General features: G+C 41.6%; 1 protein-coding gene and 1 long non-coding RNA gene across 2 annotated transcripts in view; one reads left to right on the top strand and one right to left on the bottom strand.

The window, feature by feature from the left end:
- Positions 1–15,962, top strand: part of LOC114599306 (uncharacterized) — a 28,290-nt gene extending 12,328 nt beyond the window's left edge. Inside the window, exons 2-6 of the mRNA XM_077929011.1 lie at positions 3,298–3,353; positions 3,825–6,060; positions 7,879–8,079; positions 8,814–8,949; positions 12,366–15,962. Of these exons, the coding sequence (XP_077785137.1) occupies positions 6,037–6,060; positions 7,879–8,019 (165 nt within the window). The 5' untranslated portion in view covers positions 3,298–3,353; positions 3,825–6,036 and the 3' untranslated portion in view covers positions 8,020–8,079; positions 8,814–8,949; positions 12,366–15,962. The remainder of the gene's footprint in view (positions 1–3,297; positions 3,354–3,824; positions 6,061–7,878; positions 8,080–8,813; positions 8,950–12,365) is intronic.
- On the bottom strand, positions 6,182–17,268 carry LOC144327818 (uncharacterized). Its single transcript, XR_013392958.1, has 4 exons — positions 17,121–17,268; positions 15,533–15,636; positions 7,865–7,961; positions 6,182–6,385 (listed from the first exon to the last, which is right to left on the bottom strand). It is a non-coding gene; the product is annotated as an uncharacterized LOC144327818 (long non-coding RNA).
- Between the last annotated feature and the right edge of the window lie 45 nt (positions 17,269–17,313).

Below are 17,313 nucleotides of genomic sequence, written 5' to 3'. Positions count from 1 at the left end.
CTCCCTTGGCCAATAAAGCGAGATGAGCGTCGCACCCCCAGAGTCGGTCAGGGGTCCCTTTACCTTTACCTTAACTTTGTAAACTTTTTATTATGAGTAGCCATCTAAGGGAGCACATGCTCTTTCTTGCAGGAGAATCTACCACAGTTCTAGAGGTGCCTAACATCTCACTATCACTTGACTTTCTTTGTTAATATTCAACAACTGAGTCCTGGAGGAGGTGCTGTATCTCAGTGGCAGACCACATATTTTCCATGCCCCAAGTCCCAAGTTCAGTTTCTGTTTCCTCCAGGTAAGGCTGGGGGGAATTCCTGATGGAAATCCTGGAGAATCAGTATAGACAATGCCATTCAGAATAGACAAGGCTGAGCTAGATAGACCCAATAGTCTGACTCAGTGTAAGATAGTACTGTACCTATTTTGTCTGCAATTTTCTTGGTCAAATGTTGATACAGCTAAAGTTTGTTTTGTGTTTCCTTTATTGCTTGGCAGTTCAAACATGCAGGTTTATAGACCCAGTTCACAGGCCAGGTGAGGAAACAAGCCCATGGGCCCATGTAGGCTTATCATTTCCTTCTCCCCAAACAAACCCTCAGCCCAGGTTTGCACACTGTGGCAATCCTGACTCTGGCTTGTGAAGAGCAGGACAGGAACAAAAGTGTATGTGCTCATTAGAAGAAGAAGAAGAAGAAGAAGAAGAAGAAGAAGAAGAAGAAGAAGAAGAAGAGTTTGGATTTGATATCCCGCCTTTCACTCCCTTTTAAGGAGTCTCAAAGCGGCTAACATTCTCCTTTCCCTTCCTCCCCCACAACAAACACTTTGTGAGGTGAGTGGGGCTGAGAGACTTCAAAGAAGTGTGACTAGCCCAAGGTCACCCAGCAGCTGCATGTGGAGGAGCGGAGACGCGAACCCGGTTCCCCAGATAACGAGACTACCGCTCTTAACCACTACACCACACTGGCTCTCTCATTAAATCATTCTTTATTTTAAATGGTGGTATAATGTTATGTAGCAACAACCTCACATTCATGGATTTTTTAAATGGCACCCAGGCATAGAGATGCACCCTTAAATTATACAGGCCTGTAATCACCTGATACAAAACAATCATTTCTGTGGTTGAAGATTTGATGGCTGGCTAGTCTAATCCTTTCAGTGTAGATCTTAGAGAGATTGATGCACTCATGTGATCAGGACTAAATATGTGGTCATGATATCATCCTCTGCCTGTATGACTGTTACCCATGATTTGGTCAGAGCAGGCTCCTTTGAAGGAGTCCATTTATATTCTAATGTTTGCTCCTGCACTTTTCCTGGACACATATTAGATATGCCCTAAGAGAGCCAGTGTGGTGTAGTGGTTAAGAGCGGTAGTCTCGTAATCTGGGGAACCGGGTTCGCGTCTCTGCTCCTCCACATGCAGCTGCTGGGTGACCTTGGGCCAGTCACACTTCTTTGAAGTCTCTCAGCCTCACTCACCTCACAGAGTGTTTGTTGTGGGGGAGGAAGGGAAAGGAGAATGTTAGCCGCTTTGAGACTCCTTAAAGGGAGTGAAAGGTGGGATATCAAATCCAGACTCTTCTTCTTCTTCTTCTTCTTCCAAGAGAAGAATAGTTCCCTTACCAATATACATTTTTTTGTGTCGGTGGTCGAAATGGGAATTAAAAATCAGTCAATTTCCTTGCTCTTTCCATGGGACAATTTCCCTCTAATTCCTTGTGTAGGGCTTTAACAAACTGGATCTCTTCCTTTCTTCGTGGCTGGGAGAATGTGTGAAAATGGATAAAGATTTCCAATTTCAGCAGCAGGGCCCTAACGGTTAAGAAGAGCAAAAACCTGGTGAAATCGGTAATTGTTGGTCTAAGGAATTGGTTCTGTCCAGCTGGTTCAGAAAGACATTTATTAGAGCTCAGGGAAAGTGACATTATTAAAGTGAGCATGCTGATTTCAGACAGCTCCCAATTCATCACTCTGACAGTGACAAACACAGTCTGAGGTTAAGCAAATGACTAAAGAGAATTCTTTGGCTTTACATTTTTAATGCTCACCACATTTTCTTGGCTGCAGAGGGTTCTATTCAAAGGATCCTCTCCCTTGAATAGAAAGGGCAGAACAGGGCCATGAAACATGCTTGGATTTTGCAAATCAAGTAGGGCATCTGTCACTCCACTAGCGCTAGTTCATTTATTTTTTAATTATTCCTCACTCCTTAAAAGATCCCTTTTCTCCATTTTCAAGAAGAACAGGAGCATTTGACTCAGCTGTGCTGCCTCTGTTCTTCCAGGCTCGTTCATCATTGTCTGCCCCCTGAATGGAAAGTGGAGGGTCAGTTTTAAAAGGCTCCATGCTACAAGCTTTCCTAAATACATCAATAGCTCCCTAATGGAATTGGGGCTCTTGTCATTCAGACCACCCAGGTCTTCCAGCAAGCAAATGTACCTCAGGTACTTTGGTATACTCCATCCCATTAGCAGGCAATCTCATGCTACAATGTAAGCAGATTATTGTCTTTGCCATGGCTTCCTTTTCGACCATGATGTTGGACTACTGTTAAGGAGCTCTACATGGGGCTGATCTTGAAGACATTTCCGAAACTTGAATTGGTCCAGAAAGTTGCCACTAGGATGTTTGCAGGGATTGGAAGATTGGTGCATATAACTTGGGTGGGATGCTTTTAATGTATTTCTCTTTCCTTATGGCTTTGGGTTGCCTTGGGCAAGATAAGTGACTGACTATATATATATATGATTGTGTATCAACTACACTTCTTACCAATTCAAGGTACAGCCTAAGAACTTTAAAGCCTTAAATCACCTGATACCAGAGTATCTTCAGATTTGCCACTTCTTGTGAGAACCTGCCCAAGAATTCCATTGCACTGTAGAGTAGCAGGCAGACACAAAAGAGAGGTCCATCAGTTGTGGTGCTCAGGTTGAGGAACAGCTTACTTACAAAGGTTCACCTGAGCAATCCATTGGCCCCAATGAATGGCAATGAAGGCAATTCATCTAAGTACATTTAATTAACTTGACCTCTCATATGTACATTCCTAATCTTATATTTATATTTTGATTGTTTTATTGATTACTTTTTTAGTGAGTTGCCTTGAGTAGAGAGTGACAAATTTGTCCATTTTGTGTTGTTCTGTTTTTCATTTTTCTCATTTTGAGTCCAGTTCATCACATTTCCACATCAGGCTATGCACAATCCTTTTGATCTTAATCTATTATTTTTTTTAAAAAAAGAACCATGACAATGTATTTTTTTAAAAAAATAATTATTTTCTATATGTCATAGAGTTGGAAGGGACCAGAAGGTGATCCAATCCACCCACCTGCTCCAAAACAGGAGCTGTAAGTTGTTTTAAATTGTTTTTTAAATTGTTTTTAATGCTGTAACACACCCTGGAGGGAGGGAGGGAATAAATAAAATAAAATAAAATAAGTCTCTTCATCCAACCTACTCTCTCACACCAGATCACAGTGTTCTACTAGCACTATTTAATGAGCCTACGAAGAAAATAGTTTTAGGTGCTCAGGTAAAAGTGGAAAGCCACATTAAGCTGGGGAAAGCAAATGCATAAAATAAAAATACTTTTCCTCTTTCAAATCCAAAAGCAGCAGGGCATCTATCCTGAATACTTAGTTGAAAAATATATTAACTTTGGAAACCAAAGCTTCCAAAATTATTTAGCAGGACACGTTAGCATTGAGCCCAGTGGAAGCAATTTGTTTGCATCATTTACGTGCCAGCCAGTTCTGATGAGTTGTGCTCTCTTATGACACTTGATACACATGTACTTTAAATTATATATTTATTAACAGCAGGTGCGTATTGTAGGCCATGGACAACTTGAAATCCACCACAGCCCTTCAGACTGTCAAATAAGGAGATGAAGACCAGATGGAGAGTGCCTGATATTGCAGGTGCAAACATGACATTTTCAAGTATTTTTACTTTTGTTTTAAAAAATCAAGATCTTATGCCCTCTTTTAAACAGTGTTATGCTTTGCAGACATTTATAGTAAAAGAAGTTTTGAAACCATTTCAGAAAACAATAAAAAACAGTATGTGACACACTTTCTTCCTGAGTGTATTATGCTATGTATTCAAAATATGCAGTAAAAAACTTAAGAAAATAAAGAAAATGGCTTAAAAACTGATTTTTCTGGTCATTTGTGATGTTTGGCATTCATTTTATTCCTCTACTTTGCTTTTAGCAATTGTTTTTGTTTTTAACATGAAAACCTGGGGGGGGGGGAGGAATATAAACACAGAAGCTGAAAATTTAAGGATGTCCATAGAAAGTGGGTTTCCTTTTTCCTATTTCCTTTGCCTTCCTTTAATGGAATCTGGTGTCCACTAAGCCTTATTCTAACACTTTCTGACAATGCCATTTACCTAGAGAGGATTGACAGCAAAATTGCAGGCTGAAAGCAAAGAATGAGTTCACTTTTGTAGCTGCATAACTAGCCTTGCAACAGCTTCATTTGGTAGAACTGGCTCTCTCCTGGCCATTACCTCAGAAAACTCTTTTGCACGCATGCAATATAAGCAGCTGAGAGAGGCACAGAGCTGGCGGTCTGCTCACAAACCTTGCAGACAGGAAGACTCATTAAGGAGTCCCTAGTCATTGCTTTGTGAGTCTCAGAGGAAGCATCAGGGGCCTTATTTAAACTAGGTGTCTGGCAGACAGGTATACCAAAACCTGTCAAATGAAACTGGGGGTGGGGGTGGTGAGCGTGCAGCTGAATAAGTGAGTTCAATGGGAGGTGTGCATTTGTCTTGCTTATCTGCACAGGGACTGCTTTGTGCTGAAGGCAGGGCCTGTCACTGCAAAGACAAGGTCAGGCTGAAACAGAAAGGATAAAGCCAGCCTCCTCTGGTTCCCAGGTTACAGGATGGGAGGGATGCAATTTTTATTGCCATGTGGAACTGACTGTTCTGAGGTGCTGAAGGGTTATTTAATGAATGCCGAGCGGCTGTGTTTGAAGTTAGAAGGTCAGTCAAATATTCCCTGTAACCTTGGAGGGCTTAATCATGCCCTGAGTGCTAGCCGAGCTATTGAAGAGCAACCATCGCAAACCGGGGATTTTGGCTTTCGCCTTTTCTTTTTCATTTGGCTGAGGTAATTCGCAGATTGGAATGCTGTGATTCGGTGGGGGCAGGAGTGCGAATGGTGGCAGGGGGGCTAGCGGGGAGAAGAAAAAAGTCATTTGGACTCCGTATGTTTGATTTTACTTCACAAGCTTTGTGCAAAGAAAAGAATTGTTAGGGCTTTGCTGGAGTCTCTATGATCCCCAACGAGAAGTTCAGGCCCTAGACATCTTTTCATCTTAAGATGAAACCTCATTTTAAAAACAACATCGCAGAGATGGAGTGAGGGAAATGACTGGTGCCCACATTGCTTCACATTGCTCTGCAATAAGGCCAACCCTAAAGCTGTCGCTTAGTTCATATTCTTCGTGGTTAAGTTGGCCTCCAAGCCGTTGCTTAACATTGATTCATGATTATGCCTTTTGCTTGCCTGAATGGAGGATTGAGAGTTGGGAGGGGGGGTGCTGTGTTATTTTTCTAGAAAAAGAGGTGCCAGAACTGACTATGAACAGCCTCCCTTGTTCTCTTATAATGGCAATGGTGCCCACCTGAGAGATGCCAGGACTGAGTTCCACCAAGTTCCAGCTGAAAAATAGCCCAGGGGGATGTATGTGTATGTCGAATTTAGCCTCCTTTACAAAGGTCACCTTTACACTCATTGCTCCACCTATCTTTTGAGGTGATGTTATTGTTTTATTGACTGGTTTCGTTGCATCTTTTATTTGAGTGTGACCTGCCTTGAGATAGTTTGCGAGAAAGGCTGGGATATAAAACGTGTGAATGAAGGGATGAACGAGTCAATACGTACCAAATTCATGATAGCAATTCTTCATGCCCATTGTGGGGCTCAAACCTACAGTGATGAAGCTGTACTCTGCCGCCTCAGCTAGCCACGCTGGTGTAGGAAAGGTGAACGATTAGAACATCCATACATTACTGATGCCAAATGGAAGCCAGAAGTGGGTGAGTGGCTTTGCAGCAACAACCATACACAAAAATAACATGTGAGTCACTGGACCATAGTCATAGAATCATAGAATCATAGAGTTGGAATAGACCACAAGGGCCATCGAGTCCAACCCCCTGCCAAGCAGGAAACACCATCAGAGCACTCCTGACATATGGTTGTCAAGCCTCTGCTTAAAGACCTCCAAAGAAGGAGACTCCACCACACTCCTTGGCAGCCAATTCCACTGTCGAACAGCTCTTACTGTCAGGAAGTTCTTCCTAATGTTTAGGTGGAATCTTCTTTCTTGTAGTTTGGATCCATTGCTCCGTGTCCGCTTCTCTGGAAACAATGTCAGAAACAATGAGGCGGAATGATGGAGATGAGGGGCAGCCACCCAGTGCTTAATTTCTAATGTGAGAGATGTGAGGCGACTCATACCTAAGCTGTGTATTCATGAAAGGCATATGTGGTTTCAGGTGTGCAGGGGGCGGGGGGGGTGCCTCTGGCAAACCCAGCTACAGTGTGCATTTCATATTGAAGTGTTTGCAATAGAAATCCTTTCCACATAATATTTACGAAACAGCTTTTTCAAAGATGAGTTTCTGGTGGCCTTTGTTGGGAACAAAACAACAAAAAAGTGGGGAGTGTCAAAACTATATATTGGGGGGAGGAATCATGGATTGAATCCAGGGGTGGATCTACTATGAAACTAATGAAGCTTAAGCTTCAGGTCCCTAATCCCAGAGAAGCCCCAGAAGTGACCTTAGTCCACATGGCTTTAAAAATTTGCTTTAAAAAGTGCATCATGCATATATGTAACATTTCCCTAATTTTCATCCCCTCCCTCCAATAATGCAAACTATAAGACATAGGAAATTTTTGTTCACACCAGTGACTTTGACATGAGATAATCCAGTATGGCAATTTTAATGAAAAACTGAGATGTAGTAGTTAATTTTTAAAAAAACGTGGTGATGTGTTGTAAGGTAAAGGTAAAGGTACCCCTGCCCGTACGGGCCAGTCTTGACAGACTCTAGGGTTGTGCGCCCATCTCACTTAAGAGGCCAGGGGCCAGCGCTGTCCAGAGACACTTCCAGGTCACGTGGCCAGCGTGACAAAGCTGCATTTGGCGAGCCAGCGCAGCACATGGAAACGCCGTTTACCTTCCCGCCAGTAAGCGGTCCCTATTTATCTACTTGCAACCAGGGGTGCTTTCGAACTGCTAGGTTGGCAGGCGCTGGGACCGAGCAACGGGAGCGCACCCCGCCGTGGGGATTCGAACTGCCGACCTTTCGATGTGTTGTAGAATAACCCAATTAAGAAGATAGCAGTGGTTACCCAGACCTCATTGCTGGTTGCGAAGGGCTCCCCCATAACAGTTTAAACTTCAGGGGGCCCCAAATGTAGGTCCACCACTGATTGAATCTGATTGTGGATGACAGCAGCTATCCATGTTCAAGGCATGTAGGGTGCTGCCTTCTACCAACCAGGTGAGGCCTTGCCCATCTGGTGCAGGACAATCCTCTCTTGTTGTTTGCAGGGTCTCAGGGAAAGATGTTCAACTGGAGATGCTAAGGATTGAACCTTTGGACCTTTTGCTTGCAAAGCATATGCCTCACCACTGAGATCGGTCCCCGGTCTCCCGCCCCCCCCCCCCCAATATGTAGAGGTTTTAGGTGGGGGAGCCGAGATTCATTCTAGGTGGAAAACCCGCTGTTCTCTAATGCACTGAGCATTTGGAACGCTGCTGTAAAGTGAAAGTAAGAGATGTTCTGTTGGAAACCTGGGAAAGAAACGCAAGCTTTTCTCTTCTCTCACCTTACTTTGTATAGATTTCCTTGGATGCTCCTGTCCTTTGCCTGTCCCAGGGGATGCCCCAGTTCACCTTTGCTTGCTTCTGTGGGCTCCATGGCTTCTGCAAGATGAAGAGGAAGAAGGAAGAGCCCAGCGCTGAGCAAGAGACAGCGGTGTGACCTTTCCTTTGTGCATCACCTTACACCTCTCTGTTGAGTTGGAGGAGCACAGCAACTGTGGTATGATGCTGTTACCCTTGTAGGCTGCCTCCTGCCCACTCTCATGGCTCTGCTCTGGGGGGGGGGACTGAGGGATGCAGCATCCACCAGCACAGGGATGCATGTGGCCTCCAGACAAAATTTCTAGAGCCCTTAAGTCAATTTCAAAAAAGCCCTCTGCAAGGTATTAGTTTAGACCTCTGGGAAGAGAAAGCTTTTCCTCCACCAACAGCCTGCTGTGCAGAGAGACAGGACAGAAAGAGAGGATGTCAGAAAGTGAGAGAGAGAGAGAAAGAGGTGCCAGGAAAAAAGGGAGAAAAGGGGGTGACCCCACTCATTTTTTTGGTCTGGCCTGTTCTGGCCCTACCCACAATAATCATGTGCCCCTGACAGAATGTGGCCCTCAGCAGGAAAAAGGGTTGCCTGCTCCTGTACTAGCATCTCTGCATTATTTTTAACATCACCACAGATTTGTGGAGGTGTCAGCGGAGAGGTTGGAGCAAACCAAAGGAATGGTGGAGGCTGAGTGGGGAGAACCTAGTTCCATGTCCCCCACAGAGATGCTGCCCCTCTCCTTTCAGCTCTTCCATGGAGCTTGATGGATTAGCTCAGGAAGGAATACTGGCAGGAAGAGATGAACCCATTATGTGAATGATAGCCTCTCTCATCAGTGCCGGCAGTGGGAAGAGGAGAATGTGGAAGACGTTAATCTGCTTTATTACATTTATTTCTCTCTCCTTGTTTTTCTCCCCTAGAGACTTTGCAGGCTTGGCAGGGGGAAAACCTCGCTCTGTGCAGATAGGAATGTAACTGAGGATCCAGAAGCCAAGCTGGGCAAAATGGCAATTCTACACGGTGTCCTATTTGGAATTACCCTGAGCCTTAGAGACGGTGGGTATCATGACTTAAAAGATTCTGTTAGCTTCTTAAGATGCCACTTTATTGGGCTTTTTTTCATCTATTGTGTAAGAAACCTGCCTGCAAAATCCTCCGGATATAATCAAAATTAATTTGAAAGTTCATTTAGAAACAAAGCACTAATGTGCTTATATTGGATTATCTTAATGAACATTCTGTCATACACTTTCATATAAAATCTAGTAGATGCCCCCCCTTTCTGTTGAAGCATTGCCACTTGCACATTGAAAAAGAAGAAGAAATTCATAACAAACAAACAAAAAAAGATGTAGTAAGTACAGCTATTTAGAGATGCTATTTACAGAAAGACTGTGACCAGGTGACCTTATGTGCCTGCTCAGTCTGCTGTCCTAGGTCCTCACAGTTGAGGGGCAAGCTGAAGACCTTGCAGCTCCTCCTCCTTATGGTTTTAGACTTAACTTGGACTGGATAGTCCTCCCAAGAAAGTATGTCCTCAAACAGAAGATTGTCCTATGTAAAGTAGGACACATGGCCACCCCATTAACTGTTGAGCCTATTTCAATTTTTGAATAAAACCAAAGAAGGCATGAGGGAGAAGGGAGCCTTTTAACTATATAAATATAGTTGTTTTAACTGATTTTAATATTGTTTTAATGCAGATTTCCATTGTTGTAACCCAGCTTGGGACCTTATAATTAAGTGTGGGATACGAGACCTAATTAAAAATAATGAATGAACAAATACTACCACTATTACTACTACTGCAGGCCGCCTGACCCTTGACAGTGTAAAATTTCCAGAGCTGGAACTATCATTCTAATGTATGGTGTTCCAGTGTGTTTATATTAGGGTTGAGGAACTGGATCCGGCTAAAGAGTCAGATGCATAGGGGCCAATCGTCCATGGGCCACTTGGGCAGATGGGAAGGGATGCCTACCTGTCAGTCACCTGACACCAGCTGGCTGAAATTGCAAAGGAAGATTGTTCCTTCATTTGTGATCCTGAATTGAATTAGATACTTTTAAAATTCAAGCTATGGCTGCAAAGGAAGACTCAGGAATGCACCCCTGATGCTTTCTTTGTAGCCTTGGCTTGAATTCTGCCCTTTTTGAATATAACATCTTTTTCTGTCATCGGGCACAGGAAAAGTGGGTATGATTCACCCAAGACAGCCTGGTGGGCCGATTTCTGAGACCATTACTGCTTTTTTATCATGAGGGCATAATTTGATGGATGTCACATCACATATCTTTATTCTACGGGGCACAGGAGATTAATAAATCTAGCCCTGGAAGTATCTGATGAGCTGACTGTGGATGGCATGCAAGTTTATCTTATGATAAACTCTCTTAACCTTTCCAAGCTCCTCATCTCTGCCAAGAGACAAGATTTGCACCATAGTAGCAAAGCTGTACATGCTGGTGACTTGAGCTCTTTTCAGGAGGACTTACAAGTCTGGCTGATTGCCAAGAACCACACAGCAATTGTTCTATTTTCTTAGCCCATAATGGGAATGTAAAATTTGTGTCCAGTAAAGATGACCAACTATGAGCTAAATATGATGTCATTCCAGGGAAGGAGTCTCCCCCCACTTTTTGTAAAGAAAAAATAGAAACAAAATAGGTTTTAATCAATCTTTGTCAAGTTCTAGGGAACGATGTTGCTGTAGGAGATGGCGGAAATGTTCCAAACCTGTAATTCTAAAGAGCAGTAAAATAATGGGCATGAAGCCACAATGAGGATTCATCTCCTCACAGAATCAGTTTTAAAAGTTCACAGGAGTCCTTTTCTCCTTCTCATTGCCATGGAGCTGAATGAAGAAACTCATACAAGACTTTGGCTAGTTCAACTATACACAAAAACAAGGCTAGGATAGCAGCCCAACTCATCTAACAATGGAAGTCACCCTGGTACAATTTGGCCATCACAACAAAGAGTGCTCTCTGGATACCACCACCTTATACATTGTTACTTTGGACCAAGTCCCACTGAACTCAGTGGAAGCTTATTTCTGATGTAGGATCAATATATTTTAGATTCATTGTCTTCTCAAAGAGCATTCAAAATATATTCTAACCACATTTTAGCCACAAAAAGCGTGCAAGTCTCATCTCCATAAAATAAGTGTCAAGATTACCTCTCCCCCCCCCCCCGCTCTAAGATGTTGAACTATCTATGCCACCTTGTACAAATCTGGGGGTGCTAGCCAATAGGCATCCGCCAGAGCTGAAATTTCTGCAGCTTAGATTGAACCATGCTGAAAGCTGCATAACTGGGATTTTTTTCCTCCAAAGCTTGCACCAGGACAAACATACACATTTACTTGGAACTACCAAACCATCGTCTGACCAAACTGTGGAAGGCAGTGGAAGACAGGAGTGCCTGGCGTGCTCTGGTCCATGGGGTCACAAAGAGTCGGACACGACTAAACGACTAAACAATACCAAACCATCTCCCATCATGCTTAATAAGTCCCCCCCTCTCATATACATAACTATATAGCCCTTGATGTTTTCCAGATGAACTGCTCACTACCATTTTCAAGATAAGTTCTTCCCCTCTAAGAAAGCCATTTCCAACAAAACTTATTTAATATGTTCATCCCTATGGAAGGTAATAATATAAGCAGAGTACACTATCCCCAGTTTCCACATACGCGTACATTCAGACAAGGCTGTATCAGAACTAATCAAGCAGTGACATTGTTTTTGCCCTCATCCTTGTCTCTAAAATTACATTGGCATTGTTGCCTCTAAATCATATGGCTTAGAGTTGCTTAACTTGCTAGTTTATATTTTCCAAGTATCAATACAGTGGTACCTCGGGTTACAGACGCTTTAGGTTACAGACTCCACTAACCCAGAAATAGTACCTCGGGTTAAGATGAGATGAGGATGAGGATGAGAACAGAAATCGTGTGGCGGCAGTGGGAGGCCCCATTAGCTAAAATGGTACCTCAGGTTAAGAACAGTTTCAGGTTAAGAACGGACCTCCAGAATGAATTAAGTTCTTAACCTGAGGTACCACTGTACTGCAATCTATGGATGCAAATGACTCATTTTTGGTTGGAAACATGTGCATCCGAAAGAAGCATAATAATATTTGCAGTTTTTCAACTTTGAGAAAGATGTTTAAAAATGAATGAGAATCAACAGTCAATATAGGTGAGTGGGAAGTTAGTCGGTGTGTGTGTGTGTGTGTGTGTGTGTGTGTGTGTGTGTGTGTGAAGATTTTTACCATTAAAACTAATTGCCTGCAACTTTGCTTCAGGGTATCTTTCAAGATAGATAATATATTGTCTGTCTGGATAAATATTAGTCTTGCTCGGAGCCAGAATGTCTCCCAAATGTTTAATGGTAGGGTAGGAAACAAAACTGTGTGTGATGAAGCTTTCTTCAAAGTTGTGCTTTGTTTTGATTTTTTGACAGAGGTGATGCTGCCAAGACAACTTTCATTGTACCCGTTTAAGGTAAATGACAAGTTTTTGTGACCAGCTGGACGGGTGCAGGACATGCACAAATTGCAGGAATGAAGCCAAGGAAGGGAGAATGAGTCAAATACCTTGTTGTACAGCTTCCCAAGAAGAAACTGTGCTAAATTATAAACATGAACATCTTTCCCAACCTAAACCACTCTGCTATGTACATTTGCACTACTAATGCTAGAATCTTAAACTGTGAAATAGGAATAAATCCAATAATTGTGTTATTTCTGACTGGCATTTAAAGGTATTACAAAAATATAAGTATCAGGTTAATTTCAGGTTGTACATTTACTGCATTCCAATATTACCTAAAGTAGAAAGGATACTTTAAAAAAATCATAATACAGTTGTATGGGGGTTTTTTGCACTGAGACTGATATGGCTATAAGAAGCACTTTATTTCTACAGGGTCAGTAGATATATGAGGTTAGACCAGCATTTAAACATTCATGGCTTTGTTGCTCGCAAGGATACAGTCCCTCAGGAGATAGAAACAAAGAAAACCAAACATTACTCAGTATCTCTTACCTTCTACTTATAGCTTATTGCTATAACCATCTGATGTGTTCTCTGAATTTCAAAGCTGAATGCCTGGGTGGTCAGTGCATTTATGAATTTTTCAGAGGGTGGCTGAAAATGTTTTATATTATTTTGTCTGGCCATAGAAAATACTGCAGTGACCAAATCTTGTCATAATTATCATTGTAAGCAATAGGCACTATATTGAAATTGGTTGAAATCCTGTGCATATTTAGGTATGCAGTATACAAAACTGTGGGCTGGATTGATTCTGCATCGCTGATTAATGGAAAGAATTGTTATCTACCCCATCTACGGTATTTATTGAATGTACCTGCAGTCAATTCGCACAGTCACATTTATGAGTGACCACACGTGTATATAGACCACTAATGATTCAAGTAAAGTCTATATAGATTTATATATTTATCTATATACAAATATAGTCTAAGTTTACTCTTAATTATGCTGGAGCCTAGCTAGTGCACAGCAATTTATTTTTATTTCAAAATGTCCTATGTTCTCTGAAATACATATGTGTAACCTAGAAGTGGGCATTAGTCAAACCCAGCAACTTTGAGATCCTTGGATGTACACACCTTGAACCTACCAAAAACATTACAAGGCAATTATATATCTTTCTGAAATAAATTAGAAACTCAAATGTTTCTTTAGTTAGGTTCATGAAAGCTGTTTTTTCCACAGGGCAGAGAACTTGCTGAGAAGTTACAAAGACACACAGATAACTCTTTCTGTCTTTGCTATATGACTACAATAAGTTCCTCTTCTGGGAGCAATGACACTGATTGTGTCATTGGAGATAACAGTAATATTGTATGTATTCAGGGTCAAAGGTGCTATACGAAAGCTAAGTGTTAGCGATAAAGCACAAGCTACAGTCCATTCCTTTTGACAAACTACTTAAACACATACTTATATCTAGCTGTAGGCTTTGAGAATCACAGCTACCTTGGAAGTTAGTTCCTTTGAACAACTTGAGCACAGAGTCGTTGAAAAGGGATGGAATTAAGTGTGCCTACGAACACTTGCTAGGCCAGACCTAATGATAGTGGTCCATATTCACCGTTACTGTAATTCCCGTGACCTCCATGGATGTTCAAAACTCTCCACATTTAAAGGTACTGATGTGTCCTTATCAGCCACCCAAACCTCCTCTGAACAGTGCATGAGATTCCAGGGGTCTTGGCACTTAAACAAGGTTTGTGTTTCATTTAGAAAATTAAGGCACTTATGCAGTGTACTGACATCCTGAACAGGATAAGCGGCATAGCTTGTATTTTTACACTGCTCTTTGTATCTTCCTTTAATACTCCAAATATTTGCTAAATGATAACATTTACTAATTTAAGAGTTTAGGGGGATCTGCCTGACAAACCCATAACAATATGTTTACTGCCATTAACCGACAACCAGGGTATTGAGACTCACTATATAGTCATTTTCAAGCCACCTGTATTGATTTAAAACACTGGGGAATCTAACTCATCCAGAATGCATGTATCTTCCATGGGGAATATGCCAGCAGAAACCCCTGCAGTTCCTAGATGTAAATCTATGACATGGGCATCAGAAATGGTAGCGATTGTGATATTGGAATGTCTGAGGAAACAGATAAAGGCATTGCCTGTAACAAGAGGAGCAAATAAGAGTAATTGAGGGCACGGGCAGAAATACAACTTGGCATAGACTTTGATGCCTTTCCAAGGTACTCCAGTGTGGCGTAGTGGTTAAGAGCGGTAGACTCGTAATCTGGTGAACCGGGTTCCCGTTTCCGCTCCTCCACATGTAGCTGCTGGGTGACCTTGGGCTAGTCACACTTCTCTGAAGTCTCTCAGCCTCACTCACCTCACAGAGTGTTTGTTGTGGGGGAGGAAGGGAAAGGAGAATGTTAGCCGCTTTGAGATTCCTTCAGGTAGTGATAAAGCAGGATATCAAATCCAAACTCCTCTTCTTCATCTGAAAAAGTCTGATGCCTCCAAGTTCATTATAAAGGATGTCACATTTAGGGAGCTTTCTTCTGTCATAATTATGGGTCATGCCCCCATATTAAACCTCCACCTGCCCCCATCAGTGGTAGCTGTTACCTGTTACACATGCTCTGTTCATCTGCGATACTTTGGCCAACTTTTAGAGCTGACATGACCAAACTGTGTAGTAGTTAACAAGAGACAGTCAGTTGGGTCATGTCAGGACATATCTCTGCAGTGGGGACAAGCGAGTCTTAAATGTTCCTAGCATAGCCCCACAGTCCATCCCCCCCTGCTGCGGACGATTTGTTCAGATCTCACTGCATGGAAAATCTTGAGCCTATCTTGAAGACTGAATGCTTTCTGTGTCTTGTTTTGTTTGCTCACATTGCATTTCCCCCCCTAAAACTCCGAAATGTCTATTCAGGCTTCTTTGTGGGAAACCCCCTGGACATAAGGGTAGATGAAAATAGATGCTGTTATATTAACTATTTTTAGATCTCATTGTAATTGTGCCTATCGTGCAGAAAGTTTTTGCCTTGCTATGCCATACTGGTTGGTCTGATCTGGATCTCCAGCTCTTGTCAGTAAAAAGGAGTCTTACTTGAATTGAGGACAGGGAAACACGAAGGCAGAAAATGTCCCCGAAGCAGGCTACACTTGTTTCTTCTCCCCTTTTTTGCTCTCTGGATTCCATCATATAGGAACCTAAATAGAAATATTCCTCAGTAGTCTTCCAGCCTCAGTAGCCATAGAAACCAGCTATTTTTATCTATTTTGCATGATATCAATAAATGACTTTTTCTACACTGGATAGACAGGTCAACTCAGCTTCCTGCTAACTGGATGTCCTTAATAAGCCATGCATATCTGTTGTATAATATTGTACACTGAGAATAGAAAACAGGATTGTTTGTAAGTGCACAAAGGATTCTGCTATGTAGATAATTCACATTCTATTAAATACCCTTTCAGAGAGAGAAAATATTTACGAGAATTTTTAGAATACACCCTTTGTAGTATTTATTTATTTATTTATTTATTTATTTATTTATTTATTTATTTGAAAAAATGTATTGAGAACCAGGTGGTGGTTGTCATTTATCCTTGATACACAAGCGTTCGCTTTTAACTAAGATGACAGCTTTTTTTAAAAAAAGACACACCACAGTGTCTCCTTAAGATTAAATTAATGACTGTGAGAATATCACTGTAACACTAAAGAAAGCCAGCCAAAAATAGTGTAATTGTTTTATGGAATCCAGTCTGTATTTGCTAAAAGAGGCTTTTATAAAGCAGGATAAATAATCAAATTTGTATGCTCAATAATCAAGTGCACTTCACAAAAGAACATAATTGCAATTTGTAATGCAGGATGCTTTTCCTAGGATTTCCAGTCCCACAATTGGATGATTATGGTAGTCTGCCATATCTCTTTGGAGTCCTAAATGTTTATCCATTTATTTACATTGCAGAGATGAAGGCACTGCAATACATGTAAAACGTTTATTTGAAACCTGTACAGTAGAGTCTCCTTTGTCAAAACCTTAATTGAAAACTTGTTATCCGAATTCACTGTGTACTTCAGAACTTTTGTATCCCTCTGAAAATATTTCCATTTATGTGGCCCACTGAGTATTTGAATGCTTTGGATGACTCCAAGGCCATTTCAACACACATATCTGTACAGAATTGCTGTATGTGCCCTTAAAATCCTATGAGCCTTTTGGTTGGGGAAATTTTTCTGGTGAAAAAAATGGTGCTAAAAATACATATTCATGGATTGTATGTGATATATATGATATATCTTGATACAAAGTAAGGCTCATTGACATCTTGCTAGATGTTACTGAGATTACCTTGCTAAAATGAAAGAGTTCATTCTACATGCCCCAAAACCTTAGCTAAGGTAAAATCAGAGAAGCCCCACTGACTTTATTACTGATGCAAGCCTGCTGAGCATGTTATATATACATTCCAGTGCTTCTCAACACTGACACAGCAGGACCCTCTTCCAATCGGATCAGTAAACCCCTCACGGCACAGCTGATTTTCTTTTAGCACTTAACAGATATATTTTGGGTTGTAACAACATAAAGCCCAAAGACTTCTGCTCTAACAAGGTGGTTTACAAGGTTGTATTATAAATTATAGATGCCTATCATGTCTGTATCTTTCTCTGAAATACTTGCCGATCGATTGGCCTTCTGGCTGATTAATTCCCTTTTCTTCCCAATGCCCGTTTTCGAACCAGCTTGCTTGACTTCAGTTCCTTCCTTTGTATTTTCTTTCTGTAAACTATGCACTTGAAGTAAGCACTTTTTTGCTCTAACTGTGAAAGCATGCTTAGGAGAGCAGATATGTTAATTGCTGTAATAAACAGAC

Source organism: Podarcis muralis, chromosome 5 (genome assembly GCF_964188315.1).
Source record: "Podarcis muralis chromosome 5, rPodMur119.hap1.1, whole genome shotgun sequence".
In the NCBI taxonomy this organism is placed as follows: Eukaryota; Metazoa; Chordata; class Lepidosauria; order Squamata; family Lacertidae; genus Podarcis; species Podarcis muralis.
Note: the sequence above shows the minus strand (reverse complement) of the source record. Positions and strands in the feature narration are given on the sequence as shown.